This window comes from Gopherus flavomarginatus, chromosome 2 (assembly GCF_025201925.1).
Source record: "Gopherus flavomarginatus isolate rGopFla2 chromosome 2, rGopFla2.mat.asm, whole genome shotgun sequence".
In the NCBI taxonomy this organism is placed as follows: domain Eukaryota; kingdom Metazoa; phylum Chordata; order Testudines; family Testudinidae; genus Gopherus; species Gopherus flavomarginatus.
Window position 1 is genome coordinate 43,243,580 of NC_066618.1, and position 17,661 is coordinate 43,261,240.

The 17,661-nt window shown below is 40.6% G+C and overlaps 1 protein-coding gene across 2 annotated transcripts in view; it reads left to right on the top strand.

Annotated features, from left to right (window-relative positions):
* Positions 1 to 12,490, top strand: part of MINDY3 (MINDY lysine 48 deubiquitinase 3) — an 83,825-nt gene extending 71,335 nt beyond the window's left edge. For both annotated transcript variants that reach the window (XM_050939617.1, XM_050939618.1), the window contains 3 exons: positions 3,885 to 3,972; positions 6,444 to 6,515; positions 11,417 to 12,490. In XM_050939617.1, the coding sequence (XP_050795574.1) occupies positions 3,885 to 3,972; positions 6,444 to 6,515; positions 11,417 to 11,566 (310 nt within the window). In that variant the 3' untranslated portion in view covers positions 11,567 to 12,490. The remainder of the gene's footprint in view (positions 1 to 3,884; positions 3,973 to 6,443; positions 6,516 to 11,416) is intronic.
* Positions 12,491 to 17,661: the final 5,171 nt, after the last annotated feature.

A 17,661-nucleotide genomic window follows, 5' to 3' on the forward strand; every position in this document is an offset into this window, starting at 1 on the left:
GGCTTCTTTTGTTCTACTGCCTCTTAAAAAAAAAAAAATCTGCTTTCCCAAAGGAAAAGGGAAAAATCCTCCTTCTAAATCCAGCTCTCTTTCAGAAATCGCTGCTTGGGTTTTAGGATATTTGTGGCATAATCATGACCTCTTATTGCACATGGAACATCAGGTGTTGTATGGTCAAGAATCATTCACAAGAAAGGTATACAATATTAAAAAGACTCTTTGCTGCCGATCAAGCTGTGGAATTTCTCCGTATCCATAGTCTGCAATATTTTCTCTGTTAAAGCAATAGTATTATAGAGTAGGTTCTGACTTATGTAGGTTCACCACACTTTTCAGCTGACATTTAAGTCTCCTTGTGTTTAGGATCTCCAGTCCATGAAATATGGAACAAACTGTGATGGAGTAGGGGCTGTCTGTGTGGGGGATGGGATAGCTGGGGATGTCTTTTGGTGAGGGACAGGATCTTTAAGCCTGTAACCTGAGCCGGGGAGGGGGTTAGCACCTTGGCTCGGGAAGCTGGTCAAAGGAATCGACCGGCTGGAGGAGGGGCAGTTCAGTTTCAGTTTGGAGCTGGATAGGGGAATTCAGGGAAGCCTATGCTGGGATCCAAGTGCCCTGAACCCCAAGAAGGACTCAATTGAGGGGTCCTGGTTGGGCCTCCAAGCTCTGCTGTAACCTGCATTCCTGTTGTCCAATAAACCTTCTGTTTTACTGGCTGGCTGAGAGTCACTGTGGGTCCCAGGAAGAGGGGTGCAGGACCGGACTCCCCCACACTACGTGACACAAACTTAAATAATGTAAAGAGTATTTGGATTCTTAATTCCTTATATGTTGTCATGCTGTTTTCTTTAAGATAAAAATCAAACATGGTGGTTGCAAATGTGGTCGTGTTCAAAGCAAATAACATCTACATTATGTATAATATATATGTAGTTTCCTATAAACTTCTACATCAGGCTGTGATCTCTTCAGATCTCAAAACCTAACCATCCTCAGACCTGCTCAGTGTTTGGGAAATGTGCAAGGAAAACCATTTGTGGTCAGATAGTTATTCTGGTGACTCAGTAGATGGAATTATTCTATTTCAGTTCTGAACGAATTCCTGCAACATGGCATTGATGGCATTGTTGCTGAAGGTGTCACCTTTAATTAGAGATGAAATGAGATTCTTCTAATTTTTGATTACTAAAGATCCTATGATACTCTTTAGAAGATTATCCTTGTTTAGAATTTAGTTGTTAACTCCTGTTTAGAATTTGATGGTTACATTTTCCCTAACTTCCATCTGTATTTTCAGTTGGTTAATGTTTACTTTCTACATAAGAACGGCCATTCTGGAGTCTGACCAATGGTCCATGTAGCCCAGTATCCTGTCTTCTGACAGTGGCCAATGCCAGATGCTTCAAAAGGAACGAACAGAACAGGGCATCTGGTAGTCAGAGGCTTAGGGACACCCAGAGCATGGGGTTGCATCCCTGACCATTTTAACTAATTCTGTTTTTAATCCAGTTACAGTTTTGTTCTTCACAACATCCCCTGGTAATAAATTCCACAGGTTGACTGCATTATGTGAAGAAGTACTTTCTTTTGTATGTTTTAAACCTGCTGCCTATTAATTTTATTGGGTGACTCCTAGATCTTGTGTTAGGTGAAGGGGTAAATAACACATTCACATTGACGATATCATTCATGATTTTATAGACTGCTATCATATTCCATTTCAGTAGTCTCTCTCTTCCAAGCTGAATAGTCCCAGTCCTTTTAATCTCTCCTCACGGAAGCTGCTCCATACCCCTAAATATTTTTGTTGCCCTTCTCTATACCTTTTTCCATTTCTAAAATCTCATTTGAAATGGGGTTACCAGACCTGCCCACAGTATTCGAAGTGTGGATACACCATGGATTTATATAGTGGCATTATGATATTTATATTTGATTATATATCCCATTCCTAACATTCTGATAGCGTATTTGACTTCTTCCATGTATTGAGCAGATTTTTCAGAGAGCTACCCACAATGACTCCGAGATCTTTCTTGAGTTATAACAAGCTAATTTAGACCTCAACATTTTGTATGTACAGTTGGGATTATGCTTTCCAATGTGCATTATTTTGCATTTATCAACACTGAATTTCATCTACCATTTTGTTGCCAAGTCACCCAATTTTGTGAGATCCCTCTGTAATTCTTCACAGCCAGCTTTGGACTTAATTGTCTTGAGTAATTTTATATCATTTGCAAACTTTGCCACCTCACTGTTTGTTTACCCCTTTTTGCAGATCATTTATGATGTGTTGAACAGCACAAATCCCAGTACTGATCCTTGTGGGAGATACTGCTACTTACCTCTCTGTTCTGAAAGCTGACCATTTATGCCTATGCTTTGTTTCTTATCTTTTAACCGGTTACTGATCCATGAGAGGACTTTCTTTTATCCCATGACTGCTTAAAACTAGGCTTCAAACTTAGTGTGGCTGAGAGGTTTTTAAACAGTTGCTATATTATTTTCTAGAGATGTCTTTCATTGAGTAAAGGGGTTTCTCTATATTCATTAGGTTAATTGCAGAGCATTTGAAAAGTGGTACACATTTGTGGGCTTATCTACAAAGTGGAATAATGTACCTTACAGGAGTGTGATTTCTAATGCTCACTAATGTGTTACGTGTTGATTGGTCCGTGTACTCTGCTGCACTTCACCATAGCTCTGTCTGAAACAGTACTATGTTAAAGTGAGCTGTGGAAAATGTACTGTGCACCAGCGGGCTCTACGTGGACCAATTATATGCAGAATATGTTGGTGCACGTTAGAAATCACAGGCTTACACTCACGTTGCTGCTCCATGTTAACAAGACCTAAATATGCCTCATGCATTCTGTCCACTAATCCATCATGCCTAGAACTTGTTCTAATATTCCAAAACTGAACAGTTTTTAGACTGCTTTAAAAAAAGAACTAAAATATTAAACACACCAAAGGTTTGGCTTGCTAGCAGAATGGGAAATATTCTATCGTGGACCAGTGACAGGTTTAAAATTCATGTTAAAATTCTGCTTGATTTACAGGAGAGCTAGTTTAGATACTGTGTGAATTTTAAAGTTTCTCATTCAGAAGCCTATCCTGGTAAACTTTTAGAATTAGACTGAGAGCTAAGAAAAATATGAATACTTTTTAAAGCTCTGCTAAATAGTGTCTGTAAAATATATTGCATACATAGAAATGTAAATGTTTTATTGACACTCATTTAGAACGGCTTGCAAAAATCCCACACTATTGCCAATAAATCTTTTATACTACTCCATGTATATTCTCATTCACTCTGTTTTTGTATGTATAATATCAAAATAAATGTTAAGTGGTTTGGTCTACTTTTAATATGAAAGGCACTATGTAAATATACTATGATAAATATGGGACCTTATTTCAATTAAATTTATTCTAATCAAACTTAATTTTAAAAATCTCTGAAATGTATTCATTGGTGGCTTTTCAAATCTCCATTTAAAAACATGTTGTTTGGTCAGAGCTCTTCAAAGGATGACTGGTCTGTGTGTTTAAGATGAGGAAATGCTTGCAGCATACAGTAAAATATCTTCTGGGCTAACGTGTAGGTTTTAGTCTGACTGACTTTCAGCTGACTTTACCTAATAAGGCAATCTTTCAAAATTATAACTACTTCAATTTTAAATAACAGATTACTTTGGTTTAAAAATAACTGCATTTTCTCAAATCTGGTGCCGTTCTGGTGCATTTCTCATTTAAGAGTCTTAATCAAAAAACCTCAATATACTTGGCAGTCAGAAGTGTTGTAGTACCACATAACATAGTCATGCGAGAATAAAAATGTGCAACTCTTATTTTTGTATCCAATGTTCTTGTTTTAGTGTAAATCTCATGAAGACCAAATTAGACCCAGAAGGACTAGGAATCATATTACTGGGTCCCTTTCTGCAAGAATTTTTCCCTGAGCAGGTAACATAGATTTTTTTTCTACTACTTTTGCCATAGAACATTTTGTATTTCACTAAATAGAATTCTTCAGAGATGCATTAAACATTCATACCTCTAATGTGCATTTTTGCAAAATTATTTAAGCTAATAAATGTTGCATTTTTTTTATTCTTCGGGTCAGCCGGTAACTCTTTGCACTGTTCAGTTCAATATAACTGTCCCACATGATTAGCATTCCAAAATGCTTAAATGAAAATGTATTCTAATTTGTAGCCTTCACACCAAAAAGCACTCGCTGCTGAAGCTGCCAAGTGTCCGATAAGTAGAGCCCTGTGCGGATGCATCCGATCTACTATCCACAAAAATTACATGTGGGTGTCCGTGGATTTGCAGGGCTCTACACTAGGGGTCGGGCTGAGGCTCCAAGGCATCCCCCATTAGGGAGCCCACTTGGGGAAAGCTGTGGGGAGCCCACGCGGAGTTGCAGATCCTCCACCTGCCCTCGGTCGGGTGGGGACACAGCCAGGGGCTGTTCTCAGCCTCCCTTCCCCCCGCCCCCTCACTGGGGCAGGTGGAGGGTCCGCTGCAGCTCCCCGGCTGGGTTCCACATTGGCTTGGGAGGGGGAAGACCTGTGGAGATGCCCTGGAGCTGTTCGAGCCCTCCCCACAGGGCAGGTGAAGGGTCCGCCACAGCTGCCTGCCCAACTGTTATCGTGGCTGGGCTGCGGCTAAGAGCTGCCCCTCTCCCCAGCAGGAGCCAGGTCGGAGAGAGTCATGCTGGCAGCTGTGGGGAGCTGTGGCGGACCCTCCACCTGCCTTGGGTAGAGGTCTTGAGCAGCCCCGTGCCAAGGGCAGGTGGAGAGACCCAGGCTCCCCATAGCTGCCAATGTGGCTCTCCTGGACCAAGCTCTGGCTGGGGGATAGGGGGTGTAAGAGCGGCTTGGAGCCACGGAAAGAGCTGAGCAGGCAGCTGTGTGGAGCCATGGTGGACCCTTCATCTGCCCTGAGCAGAGGGCCCAAGCAGGCCCCTCGTCCAGTGTCCCTGGTCCCCACGGCCCCCGCCCAAGGCAGGTGGAGGATCCATGCCGCAGTTCCTCACAGCTGTCCGCCGGCTCTTACCATCAGAGCCCTGCGTGGATACAAAATTTGTATCCGCATCCACGCTGCTATCCGCAGAAATGGTCCATGGATATAAAGCGGATACCCGCAGATTTGAAGGGTTCTACAGATAAGGGAACAAAGTCAGATAAGGAGAAATTGTCATCAAGTATTTTAGATCTAAAATGCCGTTTCTCTTACCTGGGAATTGGAAAGTGACCTGAATTATCAAAATCAGTTTTATTTTAATCTTTTTTGAGAATGAAATGGCCACAGCGTTATGTACCAGTCTTGCAACCTCTGTAGCAGCAGTTAGCCAACAAATATTATTCCTAGATTTTGCTGACCTAATTGATGCTAGGGCCCAAACAAATCTTTATACATCTTACTATATAACTTGAAGCTATAGTTAGTAAACAAAATAGCCTTATTAATTTCAGCTATGTTTGAAATACAGGAAAATCAGCATTTGTTTAAAAAAAATGGAAATTTTTTTAAAGATAATAAGTGTTACTAAGGAAAAGTGAAACACCCACTACTGTTTTAAAAGTATACTTGGCAATGCACCTTTTAAAGAGGTAATATAGATCAGAAAAATGTACCGAAGCAAAACAATACTGCAATGTGAAACACAAACACAACAATGATTCAAAAGCACTTCTAGAGCTTTGCTGCCAAGGATGGTAAGGACTGAATACATTAAGAGATGATTCAATGTCTAGAGGAAACGTGTAGGCTGCAGCTTTCATTTTCTTCAGATTGAAAGGTCCAGAGCTGTGGAACCAATAGAAAATCTTTTGAATTAAATTTTATTTCATACAAAAACTGAGATGTTGCAATTATTGGCAAGTCTGGAAGCAATACACCACTGACAAAGTGGAATTAGTTGTCTTATTAAATTTAAATACCAGACATGATTCTTCTGCACTTTTTGGTAAGTGAAGAAGGAATTCTTTCTTGGAAAGAATTCATTAAACCTTTTACTGAGTACTTAAGCATTCTAACTATATCAGACTTAACAGTTTTAAGTGGCTAGTATTTTTGGGTGTTGAACATGAGTCACTTCGGAGGCCCAATTTTCAGAGTGTATGTATATGCTCAACTCTCTTTTTTTAAATCATTCCATTTCAAGATATCTAGTTGGGCACTGAATCATTAGTCTCTTGAACATTTTGGGTTGCCTAATCTATTAACAGGTAGTGGAACCGATTGACTCGGTGGTGTATTTTTCTCCTATGAGGGGCCTGGAAAATTTTCAGTATCTTGTGTCTTAACTCACCTTTTTTTTCTGACCTACTTGCCCCTTTCCCATCAAGCAAAGTAATTGTAAAGAGAAAAAAGGTGCACGATAAGCTGATTTTATGATATAACATGAACTGTCTTGTTTATACCAGGACTCCAGGGTTCCAGAATCATTCACTGTATATCACTACAATGGATTAAAGCAGTCCAATTATAATGAAAAGGTATGATGATCTAAAAGAAAATGAATTGGGACCTGCTTAGGAGAAACCAATAATCATGACCATGTGATAGCAGTTCACTGTCTTATGTGAAATGAGTTGATGTCAGTGCCGTTCCTTGTGTCCATATTGCAGAACTACCACTACATTTGGCACCGAACAATTAGCTAGGTCAAAATTTTTCAGTAGAAACATGTTTTGCAAAAATTCTCTGCTTTCTGCAGAAAATTGATTTCCCCCTCCCCTCCCGAAAACCAGAAGTATTTCAATTTGGAAGTGCTACCTCATACTCCACTTTTCTTCTGTATACCATGCTCTCTAGTCGAACCATATTTACTGTGGTACACCAGTCACACTCTTCCAGAGAGGAGGCAGTGCATCATGGGAGATGGGCTCCACCTAAACCAAAGTGGAACCAGACTGCTGGCACTAAACATGAAAAAGGTTGTAGAGCAGTTTTTAAACTAGGAGATGGGGGAAAGCCGACTGCTGCAGAGGAGCATGTGGATTGGACACACTTCTCTTAGGGGAGAGTCCGATGATAGAGAATCTCCAGGTTATAGTCAGGAGCAGAGGACGGAAGAGGATAATGTAAGGGCCAGATCAGATGATAAACAGTCACATAAAAAAGAATCTGGCACATCAGAAAAGGGCAGACAAATAAACAGGGACAAGTTTTTAAGTGCTTGTACACAAATGCTAGAAGTCTAAATAATAAGATGGGTGAACTAGAGTGCCTTGTGATAAAGGAGGATATTGGTATAATAGGCATCACAGAAACCTGGTGGACTGAGAGCAATCAATGGGACACAATCATTCTGGAGTACAAAATATATCGGCAGGACAGAACAGGTCGTGCAGGGGGAGGAGTGGCACTATATGTGCAAGAAAATGTAGATTCAAATGAAGTAAAAATCTTAAGTGAATCCACATGTTCCATAGAATCTCTATGGATAGAAATGTCATGCTCTAATAAAAATGTAACATTAGGGATCTATTATTGACCACCTGACCAGGACAGTAATAGTGATGATGAAATGCTAAGGGAAATTAGAGAGGCTATCAAAATTAAGAACCCAATAATAGTGGGGGATTTCAATTATCCCCCTATTGACTGGGAGCATTTCACTTTAGGATGAAATGCAGAGATAAAATTTCTCTATACTTTAAATGACTGCTTCATGGAGCAGCTAGTATGGGAACCCACAAGGGGAGAGGCAACTCTACATTTAATCCTGAGTGGAGCGCAGGAGCTGGTCCAAGAGGTTACTATAGCAGAATCGCTTGCAAATAGTGACCATAATATAATAACATTTAACATCCCTGTGGTGGGAAGAACATCTCAACAGCCCAACACTGTGACATTTAATTTCACAAGGGGGAACTATACAAAACTGAGGAGGTTAGTTAAACAAAAGTTAAAAGGTACAGTGACTAAAATGAAATCCCTGCAAGCTGCATTGGCGCTTTTTAAAGACACCATAATAGAGGCCCAACTTCAATGTATACCCCAAATTAAGAAACACAGTAAAAGAATGAAAAAGGAGCCACCGTGGCTTAACCACCATGTAAAAGAAGCAGTGAGAGATAAAAAGACTTCTTTTAAAAAGTGGAAGTCAAATCCTAGTGAGGCAAATAGAAAGGAGCATAAACACTGCCAAATTAAGTGCAAGAGTGTAATAAGAAAAACCAAAGAGGAGTTTGAACAACGGCTAGCCAAAAACTCCAAAGGTAATAACAAAATATTTTTTAAGTACATCAGAAGCAGGAAGCCTGCTAAACAACCAGCGGGGCCCCTTGACGATCGAAATACAAAAGGAGCGCTTAAAGATGATAAAGTCATTGCGGAGAAACTAAATGGATTCTTCAGTCTTCATGGCTGAGAATGTTAAGGAGATTCCCAAACCTGAGCTGGCTTTTATAGGTGACAAATCTGAGGAACTGTCACAGGCTGAAGTGTCACTAGAGTAGGTTTTGGAATTAATTGATAAACTCAATATTAACAAGTCACCGGGACCCGATGGCATTCACCCAAAAGTTCTGAAAGAACTCAAATGTGAAGTTGCGGAACTATTAACTAAGGTTTGTAACCTATCCTTTAAATCGGCTTTGGTACCCAGTGACTGGAAGTTAGCTAATGTAACGCCAATGTTTTAAAAAGGGCTCTAGAGGTGATCCCGGCAATTACAGACGGGTAAGTCTAATGTTGGTACCGGGCAAATTAGTCGAAACAATAGTTAAGAATAAAATTGTCAGACACATAGAAAAACTTAAACTGTTGAGCAATAGTCAACATAGTTTCTGTAAAGGGAAATCGTGTCTTACTAATCTATTAGAGTTCTTTGAAGAGGTCAACAAACATGTGGATAAGGGGGATCCAGTGGACATAGTGTACTTAGATTTCTAGAAAGCCTTTGACAAGGTCCCTCACCAAAGGCTCTTACGTAAGTTAAGCTGTCATGGGATAAAAGGGAAGATCCTTTCATGGATTGAGAACTGGTTAAAAGACAGGGAACAAAGGGTAGTAATTAATGGTAAATTCTCAGAATGGAGAGGGGTAACTAGTGGTGTTCCCCAAGGGTCAGTCCTAGGGACAATCCTATTCAATTCATTCATAAATGATCTGGAGAAAGGGGTAAAGTGAGGTGGCAAAGTTTGCAGATGATACCAAACTGCTCAAGATAAGACCAAAGCAGATTGTGAAGAACTTCAAAAAGATCTCACAAAACTAAGTGATTGAGCAACAAAATGCAAATGAAATTTCATGTGGATAAATGTAACGTAATGCACTTTGGAAAAAATAACCCCAACTACACATACAATATGATGGAGGCTAATTTAACTACAGCCAGTCAGGAAAAAGATCTTGGAGTCATTGTGGATAGTTCTCTGAAGATGTCAACGCAGTGTGCAGAGGCTGTCAGAAAAGCAAACAGGATGTTAGGAATCATTAAAAAGGGGATAGAGAATAAGACTAAGAATATATTATTGCCCTTATATAAATCCATGGTATGCCCACATCTTGAATACTGTGTACAGATGTGGTCTCCCACTTCAAAAAAGATATTCTATCACTAGAAAAGGTTCAGAGAAAGGCAACTAAAATGATTAGGGGTTTGGAGAGGTTCCCATATGAGGAAAGATTAGAGAGGCTAGGCCTCTTCAGCTTGAAAAAGAGGAGACTAAGGGGGGATATGATAGAGGTATATAAAATCATGAGTGATGTGGAGAAAGTGGATAAGGAAAAGTTATTTGCTTATTCCCATAATACAAGAACTAGGGGTCACCAAATGAAATTAATAGGCAGCAGATTTAAAACAAATAAAAGGAAGTTGTTCTTCACGCAGCGCACAGTCAACTTGTGGAACTCCTTACCTGAGGAGGTTGTGAAGGCTAGGACTATAACAGTGTTTAAAAGAAAACCAGATAAATTCATGGTGGTTAAGTCCATAAATGGCTATTAACCAGGATGGGTAAAGAATGGTGTCCCTAGCCTCTGTTTGTCAGAGGATGGAGATGGATGGCAGGAGAGTGATCACTTGATCATTGCCTGTTAGGTTCACTCCCTCTGGGGCACCGGGCATTGGCCACTGTCGATAGACAGATACTGGGCTAGATGGACCTTTGGTCTGACCCGGTACGGCCGTTCTTATGTTCTAGTCGGACCCAGAGAGAAGAATGCAGTTATGAGACAGATTAACTTAAACTCCATAAAGCACCACAGCAGCATTTCAAAATCAAAATTTCTGGTTTTGGCCAAAAAAAAAATTGATATTCACATTTCTTTCAAATCAAAGATTATTCTTCAAAGGAAAAAAACGTTTTTCAACCAGTTCTAATTAGCACCTTTGCTATCAGTCTGAGTAGAGATCACAAGGAATGAATAGACATAGAGACAACTACCAGTGAGGAGGCCCTTCCAGAAAATGCATTTTGATTCAATCACCATTTAATGCTCGTTGAAATCAGAATACTTGGGATTATAAAATCAGCTAAGGGTACCTAAAGAAATGACCTGTCTTTCAGAAGTGCTGAGCACCTGCAGCTTCAATTCAGTGCAAGCTGTGGGTGCTCGTCACCTCTGAAAATCGGGCCACTTAGTTGGGTGTTAAATATATTCTGTGTGCTTATTCATGAAAGCATGAAATAAGGAATATAAGATTTTGTCCATCCTCATTATTAACCTGTATTTTCTTGTGCACAATTGTATTTGTTAATTTCTTTTCATTTGTTGTGTCTATTGATACCTGTGTATGTTTGTTCACTCCTCCCTCTTTTCTTTTGTATTTGAATTAAAAATATTCAGATTGTTTATAGTAACATTTACCTATATGAGCAAATTTCAGTGCTATAACTTCATAGTGTTTCCATATATGGAAACACAGAGTTTGGTGCAGTGAAACCATTCTGCTTCAAAACTATACTATTACTCATCTGAAAATTTGGTCAAAACATGGTTTCTGACTTTCTTGTAAGACTCGTGCTATACTATAAAGAAAGATTTGTACATAATTTGCCTGTTGTGCTTTTTCATCTTTTTCTTAGCTAAAGCAAATTGACTTTGTTCAATGAATGGCCTATTGCCTCAGACTTTTTGCATCATTTAAGTTCTCTATTTTATTTTTCTGCTTTGACCTTTACTGTCAGTATGTGAACTGTATGAATAATCTATGCCCTGAATAGACGTTTCAGGCATCAATACCTACCAGTTAGATACTCTAGATCTCATATTTCAATAAATGTGAAATACTTATGTAAAACTTTTAATTTGATTTGAGTTTTTCCTTTTGTTATGAAAAGCATGCTTTGTTACAAGTGGTTTTCTACACTGTGAAAACAACATTCTCTGTATCTTTAAAGGTATCTCAGGAAATATACTGAAGTATATGGTTTTATTCTGACAGGTCATGTATGTAGAAGGCACAGCAGTTATTATGGGCTTTGAAGATCCAATGCTACAGACTGATGATACTCCAATAAAGCGCTGTTTGCAAACCAAATGGCCATATATAGAATTACTCTGGACCACAGATCGATCTCCTTCTTTAAATTGATGTGTTTAGAAAAAAATACTATACTACTATCTAATGCTTTACTGGGGGATCAAGAATTGGCATTTACTGAAAGCAGTATACTTGACTGTATGAAGCTGTACACTGATATCATTGATAAATTGTAAATATTACAAACACTTTTCAGTGTTAATTGAAATACTTAATTTTTTTAACCAAATTGATTTCTCTTTATAATAGTTTGTCATTTTTTTGGCCATTGTGGTAGTATTGTGAGTTCTCTTCTTAAAAAAGCCTATTTATATCATCTAAATTTGCCATCTCATAAAGATTTGAAAAATGTCTAATACTGCAGTATCTGCATGTTAGGTATCAAATTAATCTTTCAACTGTAAAATCGCTCTCTTTTTGCTTCCTCTTGAATCTTTTGGGCACGTTTTCTTATTTAAATTATACTGGCTTACGTTACAGTATCATAATTTGTGGTCTGGACTAGCCTTGCACTGAATGTTTAAATGACCTTAAACTCTCTGCAATTTTTTCCAAAATTTGGCTCTAACCAACTTTTACAAAAATGGTAAAATTAGGAATAATTTCTAGGCTCTTACCATTTAATATAAACCATAAAAGCAGTTTCTAGGTGGTTGTATATTGCTATGGCTTAGCTATCTGGCATGTTAAAAGTGAAGACAGAGTATGAGGAAAAATAACTGTATTAATATTTATTCAAAGTTGTATAAAGGAAATGTAAAAAATCAACAGCAAGAAGAATTTGTTCTATAATCTTTAAATTGTTCAGATTTATAGTATTGCCAAATACCTCTTCTCAATTTGTCCAAACAACTATGTGAGCCAGCTTTGTTGTATGTGTTAAATGCATGAGAACATCTGTTATTACATGAGTATATGCCTTTATTTATTATCTAGTTGTTAGCCCCTAAATAAAACCTTTTCCCTGAACTATGACCTAGTACTTACGAATTTGTTTTTTCAATCTGACCTGTGTACTTCCTCTTCAAGTTCTTTGTATTGAAAAAAATAACTGGATAGGAGCTAAAAATGGACAATTTTTGAAGTAGAGTGATCTCTTGAGGATATCAACACAAGTTAAAGATAACGAAAGGATCACTTTAGTGCAGTTGACCCACTTAAACTTGCTGTTCACAGACCATAAATGCATAGTGTATATTAATATCAAGAGGGCTCAGAATTCATGTTTAGAAATGTATTTGCTCTACAATGTTTAGGTGGGGATACTTTCTTTTTATGTATAAATAACAGCATGAGTTTGCTTGTTTCCCCCTTAAGCAGACCTGTGCTGTTTGAATTGTCAAAACACAATCTAACAGAACACCTATATATTGCAGTATTTTCAGTGTAAGTGATGTGGTAATGGCAGAGAGAAATAACAAGCTTGCCTGCATGGCATTTTCAGTTATAGCCTCTGTATAAGCATAGAACCAGCTACTAGATTTACATCTGGAAAACGTCAGCAGTAAAGTGCTACTCCTGGTTACATCCACATACTCATTCCAAACACTTAACTCTGTAATTAACACTGTTCCTGAATGCACAATTGACAGCACTGAGAGTATCTCAGTTTCAAAAACCAAAGAAATAAGGCAGAACTATATTTTCCTGAAAAATTATCTTCTTATAGTGAGTAACAGTTTGAGAACTTTTTTAAAAATGGCCTTTCATATATCTGGACCCAAGGTTAAAATGTCCATTTATCTGATTCAAATTAGAACATGAATATTTTTCACGTTAACCTTATCACATAAAAGGGAATAGCTGTAGTGCATGCTCTCTATCCATGAAGCCATCTTGCAACCAGCTTAAGTGGTCTGGCACACTCTAGCTTTCTGTGCCCCTCCCCTGAACTAGGCGAAATGCCACTACTTCATGCCATCTAAGGGTACGGACTTCTTGTTTACCTACCCACCCCCCAACTCGCTCGTGTTTCGCATGGTGACCAAGTGAGCCTGACAACAACACCTCAAGGCCACCTCTTCTGATCAGGTGAAGAAGAAACTTGACTTTCTGGGGTACAAGGTCTACTCCTCTTCAGGCCTCCAGTTATTCATTGGCAGCTACCAGACCATTCTGGTGAAGTACGACTTCCTCATTAATCCAAGTTGGTGGGGTTCCAGGCCTTTCCCCTGCCAGAGCAACAGCAGGCTTTTCAGTACCTACTGGATGAGGGCAAGCTAGTTGCCAAAGCCTCCAAGCTACGGTTGACACTGTGTCACACTCTCTGGCGTCCAGGATGGTGCTCCACCAGGATTCCAGGCTTCAATCCTCCAGCTTTCCCAAGGAGGTCCAGTCCGCCCTAGAAGACCTCCCCTTTGACAGCCACAAACTTCAGCGATGAAACGGGCAAGTCCCTCCACTCTCTTAAGGACTCCTTTGCCACCCTCCGGTCACTCAGAATCTACACCCTGGCCCCAACTTGCCAGCAACAGTGGTCATCCTTCTGACCCCGCCCTCACTCTGCCTACCAGCCCTACCCTCAGCACCTGCAAGATCTGTCTTGCCAATGCCCATGCACATAGTGACCTCACTACTCTACCGCTGCCGCCACCACCTCCACTTTCCTGCAATGTCCATCCAAGCAATCCTTTTGATTCTTCCCCTAAGATCCAAGAACCTCACTCCACCCCTTCTGCAGCACCTCATATTCTTTTGGAGGGCTGTCTTGCCCTGTTTGCCCACATTTGGAGCAAGACCACTGGGTGCTGGATGTTGTTCACCAATTGAGTTCCTCTCCTTGTCGCCCACCCCATGGCCTTGGGGATTCTTCCCAATGCAATCTCTGAGAGGAAGCAGACACCCTCCCTTGGAAGGGTGTCATAGAATGCGTCCTGCACTACCATGACCGTGGCTTCTACTTCCCTTATTTCCTTGTGCCAAAGAAGAGGAGTGGCCACTGTTCCATTCTGCATGTCTGGTTGCTGAACAAATTCATATGCAAGTTCTACTTTTGGATGATCATGCTCCCCCTCATAATCCTGTCCCTCCCCCATTGAGGCTGGTTCTCAGCTCTTGATAAGAAGGATGCATATTTTCATATAGACATCCAACCCACTCATCGCAACTTCCTCCACTTCATGGGGGACGCTCCCACTACCAGTTCTGGGTCCTCCCCTTTGGGACTGCTACTGTTCCCTGCATCCTTCATGGTCATAGTGGCCTACATGCACTCTCTAGACCATTCACTATTCCCCTATCTAGATGACTGGCTCCTCATTGCACCATTTCATGACACCTCCTCGCCACTATCCAGACCTTCCATGACCTTGCCAGCCTGGGGATATGCATCAATAACGACAGATAGGTTCTTATCCCTTGTCTGGACTCCCTTGTGGCCTGAGCCTTTCTCCTACCAGATCGATCCACCATGCTCATCACACAGCTACACCACAATCTGCATTTTCACATCCTGCAGTGCCTCTCCCTCCTTGGCCACATAGCAGTCTGCACCTCAGGCACACGGTATGCCCACCTGCATATGCGCTGCTTCCACCTGTCTCCAGTCAGTCTACAACCCATCGGAGCACCTGGACAAGCCAGCCTTCATCCCCAGCTCCATCCTGGCTTCCCTCCCCGGCTGGTGGAACCCATCCATGATCCTGGCCGGCACTCCATTTACTCCCCCTATGTCCCACACCACTCTCACCAGGGACGCCTCATTTACCAACCTGGTGAGGCCTGGTAGGGCACCAACCTGGAGGGCCACACAGCCAAGGGCCTCTGGCTGCCCAGGGAAGCACAGATGTATATCAACATCCTGGAACTGCAGGCCACCCACCTTGCTTGCCAGACGTTCCTGTCCCCCATCAGATCCCGCCACATTCAACAGCTCTCTGACAACAGAACACAGAGATGAGTGACACAACTATGTTCATGGATTTAAAACATTCATGGCTGTGACAAATGTCATGGTTGATTTACTGACATGGGATTGAACACAGCAATCGTGTGATAATATTGTCTTCTTTCTCTCAGACCATATCTCCCCTCTTTCTTGTCTACTCAGTCTCATCAGCAGCATTTTGTATGTCATCTTCCCCTCTTTCCTTCCTGCACCTTCCTCAACCAGAACTCCCACTTTCATCCTGCATCAAGTTCATGGCTTGACTCCATTCAAGGCTTTGCTCCACACCAGTCCCATCTGTGGCTCATCCCTAACCTCTCACTAAATCCTGCTGCTCTGCCCCAGCTTCTCTTTTGACTATGTCTTTGCCCATTCACAGCATCTATCTTGCTTTTATGCCATCCTTTATGCTTGGAACAAGCACCAGTTAATATTGACCACTTGTCCTCTATCCCCTCCTCCAGAACTCACCTACTGTGTAAAGCATTCTAGCTTCAAAGAGCACACTTCACTCTGTGAGAGCTTACAGTTGAAGCAGCATGAGTGGGTGCAATACAGAATGCATACAGAGTGAGGGACCATTAGGTGTTATGTACATTTCTCTCATTTGAACCTCTGCAGTAATGTAGACTCATTGCTCTGACCTCAGATTTATACTGTATGTCTCTGAAATGTATGAGGAGCCGAACTTTTGAGAAGCTAAAAGCAGCCCTCCTGGCACAATAAAATGATATTCCATCATCACAAAACAGTCAGATCCAGATATCCTCTGCTCTGGTCTAGTTTGGCCCATTTTGGTCATTTATAGAAAAAAGCTTATGTGATTCCATCTGAAACAGTGATACTCAGACCTCCGTGGTTCAGGAGCCAAATTAGAGATCAACATTACCCAAAAGAGCCACCATAGTGTGAATTCATAGTTTAATTCATTTCTCTCTCTCTCTCTCTCTCTCTCTGTGTATGTGTGTGTGTGTGTGTGTGTGTGTGTGTATATGTGTATGTATATGTGTATATATGTGTGTATATGTATATATATGTGTGTGTATATATATATATATATGTGTGTGTGTGTGTGTGTGTGTGTGTGTATATGTGTGTATATATATATATATATAGTGCCACTGAGGAGAACTGCACTACTGGCCTTGCCATACATTTGTTCAATGGTAAAAATAATATATAAATTGAATAATGTATATATTATATATATACATATACATAGAGAGAGAGAAAATATTCACAGCAAAAAGACTGACCAAGATATTATATCAACTGCAGTTGGTTAATAATATAGTAAAAGCATCCTGATTGGTTAGTAATTAAATCACACAATGTTTTAATATCATGAGCTGCGAAGAGCTGCAGGAGACACATTAAGGAGCCACATGTGGCTCTGTAGCCTCAGTCTGATCTAAAACAAGCAGATCATAAGCCAATTTAGTGTAAGTAAGTTATAAAGCCACAAGCAGAGAATATCATCACTGAAGAACAGGCTGGCTTTCGTGCTGGAAGAAGTACCACAGAACAGATTTTCATCCTTTGTGTTCTATGTGAGAAGTACTTACAACACCAGCAGGATATCTACCACATCATTGTTGACTTCAAGAAGGCGTTTGACAGAGTATGGCACGAAGCTCTCTGGGCAACCATGAAACAGTACAGTGTTGGTCATAAGCTTATTCTCACCATTAAACTGTATGCCAAGGTCAGCAGTGCAGTTCTCGTCAACGGCACAATAGAAGATTGGTCTGGCAAGGCTGCCTTCTTTCACCCACACTGTTCAACATCTGTGTGGAGTGCATAATGTTTGATGCCCTGGAAGATCGCATATGCACAGTCAGTACTGGGGGGTGCGCAATCTCAAATCTTCAGTTCACTAATGACATTGATGGCCTGGCAGGCAGTGCAGATGAACTTGCCAACCTTGTGAAACGATTGGATGAAACCTCTGCAAAATACGGCATCGAAATCAGTGCCTAGAAAAACAAGCTGATGACAAACAAACATGATGGGATCAGCTCACATGTCACTGTCAGTGGACAAGAGCTGGAGACAGTGAAATAGTTCAAGTATTTGGGGGCAGTCAACACTAATGAAGAATCAAAGGCAGAAGTTTTGGCAAGAACTGCGCAAACAGCAGCAGCAGTGGCAAAGCTAAAGCCAGTTTGGAGGAATAAGAACATTTCCCTGGAATCCAGACTGAAACTGCTGCACACACTGGTCATCTCCATTTTTCTGTATGCGTGCAAGACCTTTACAG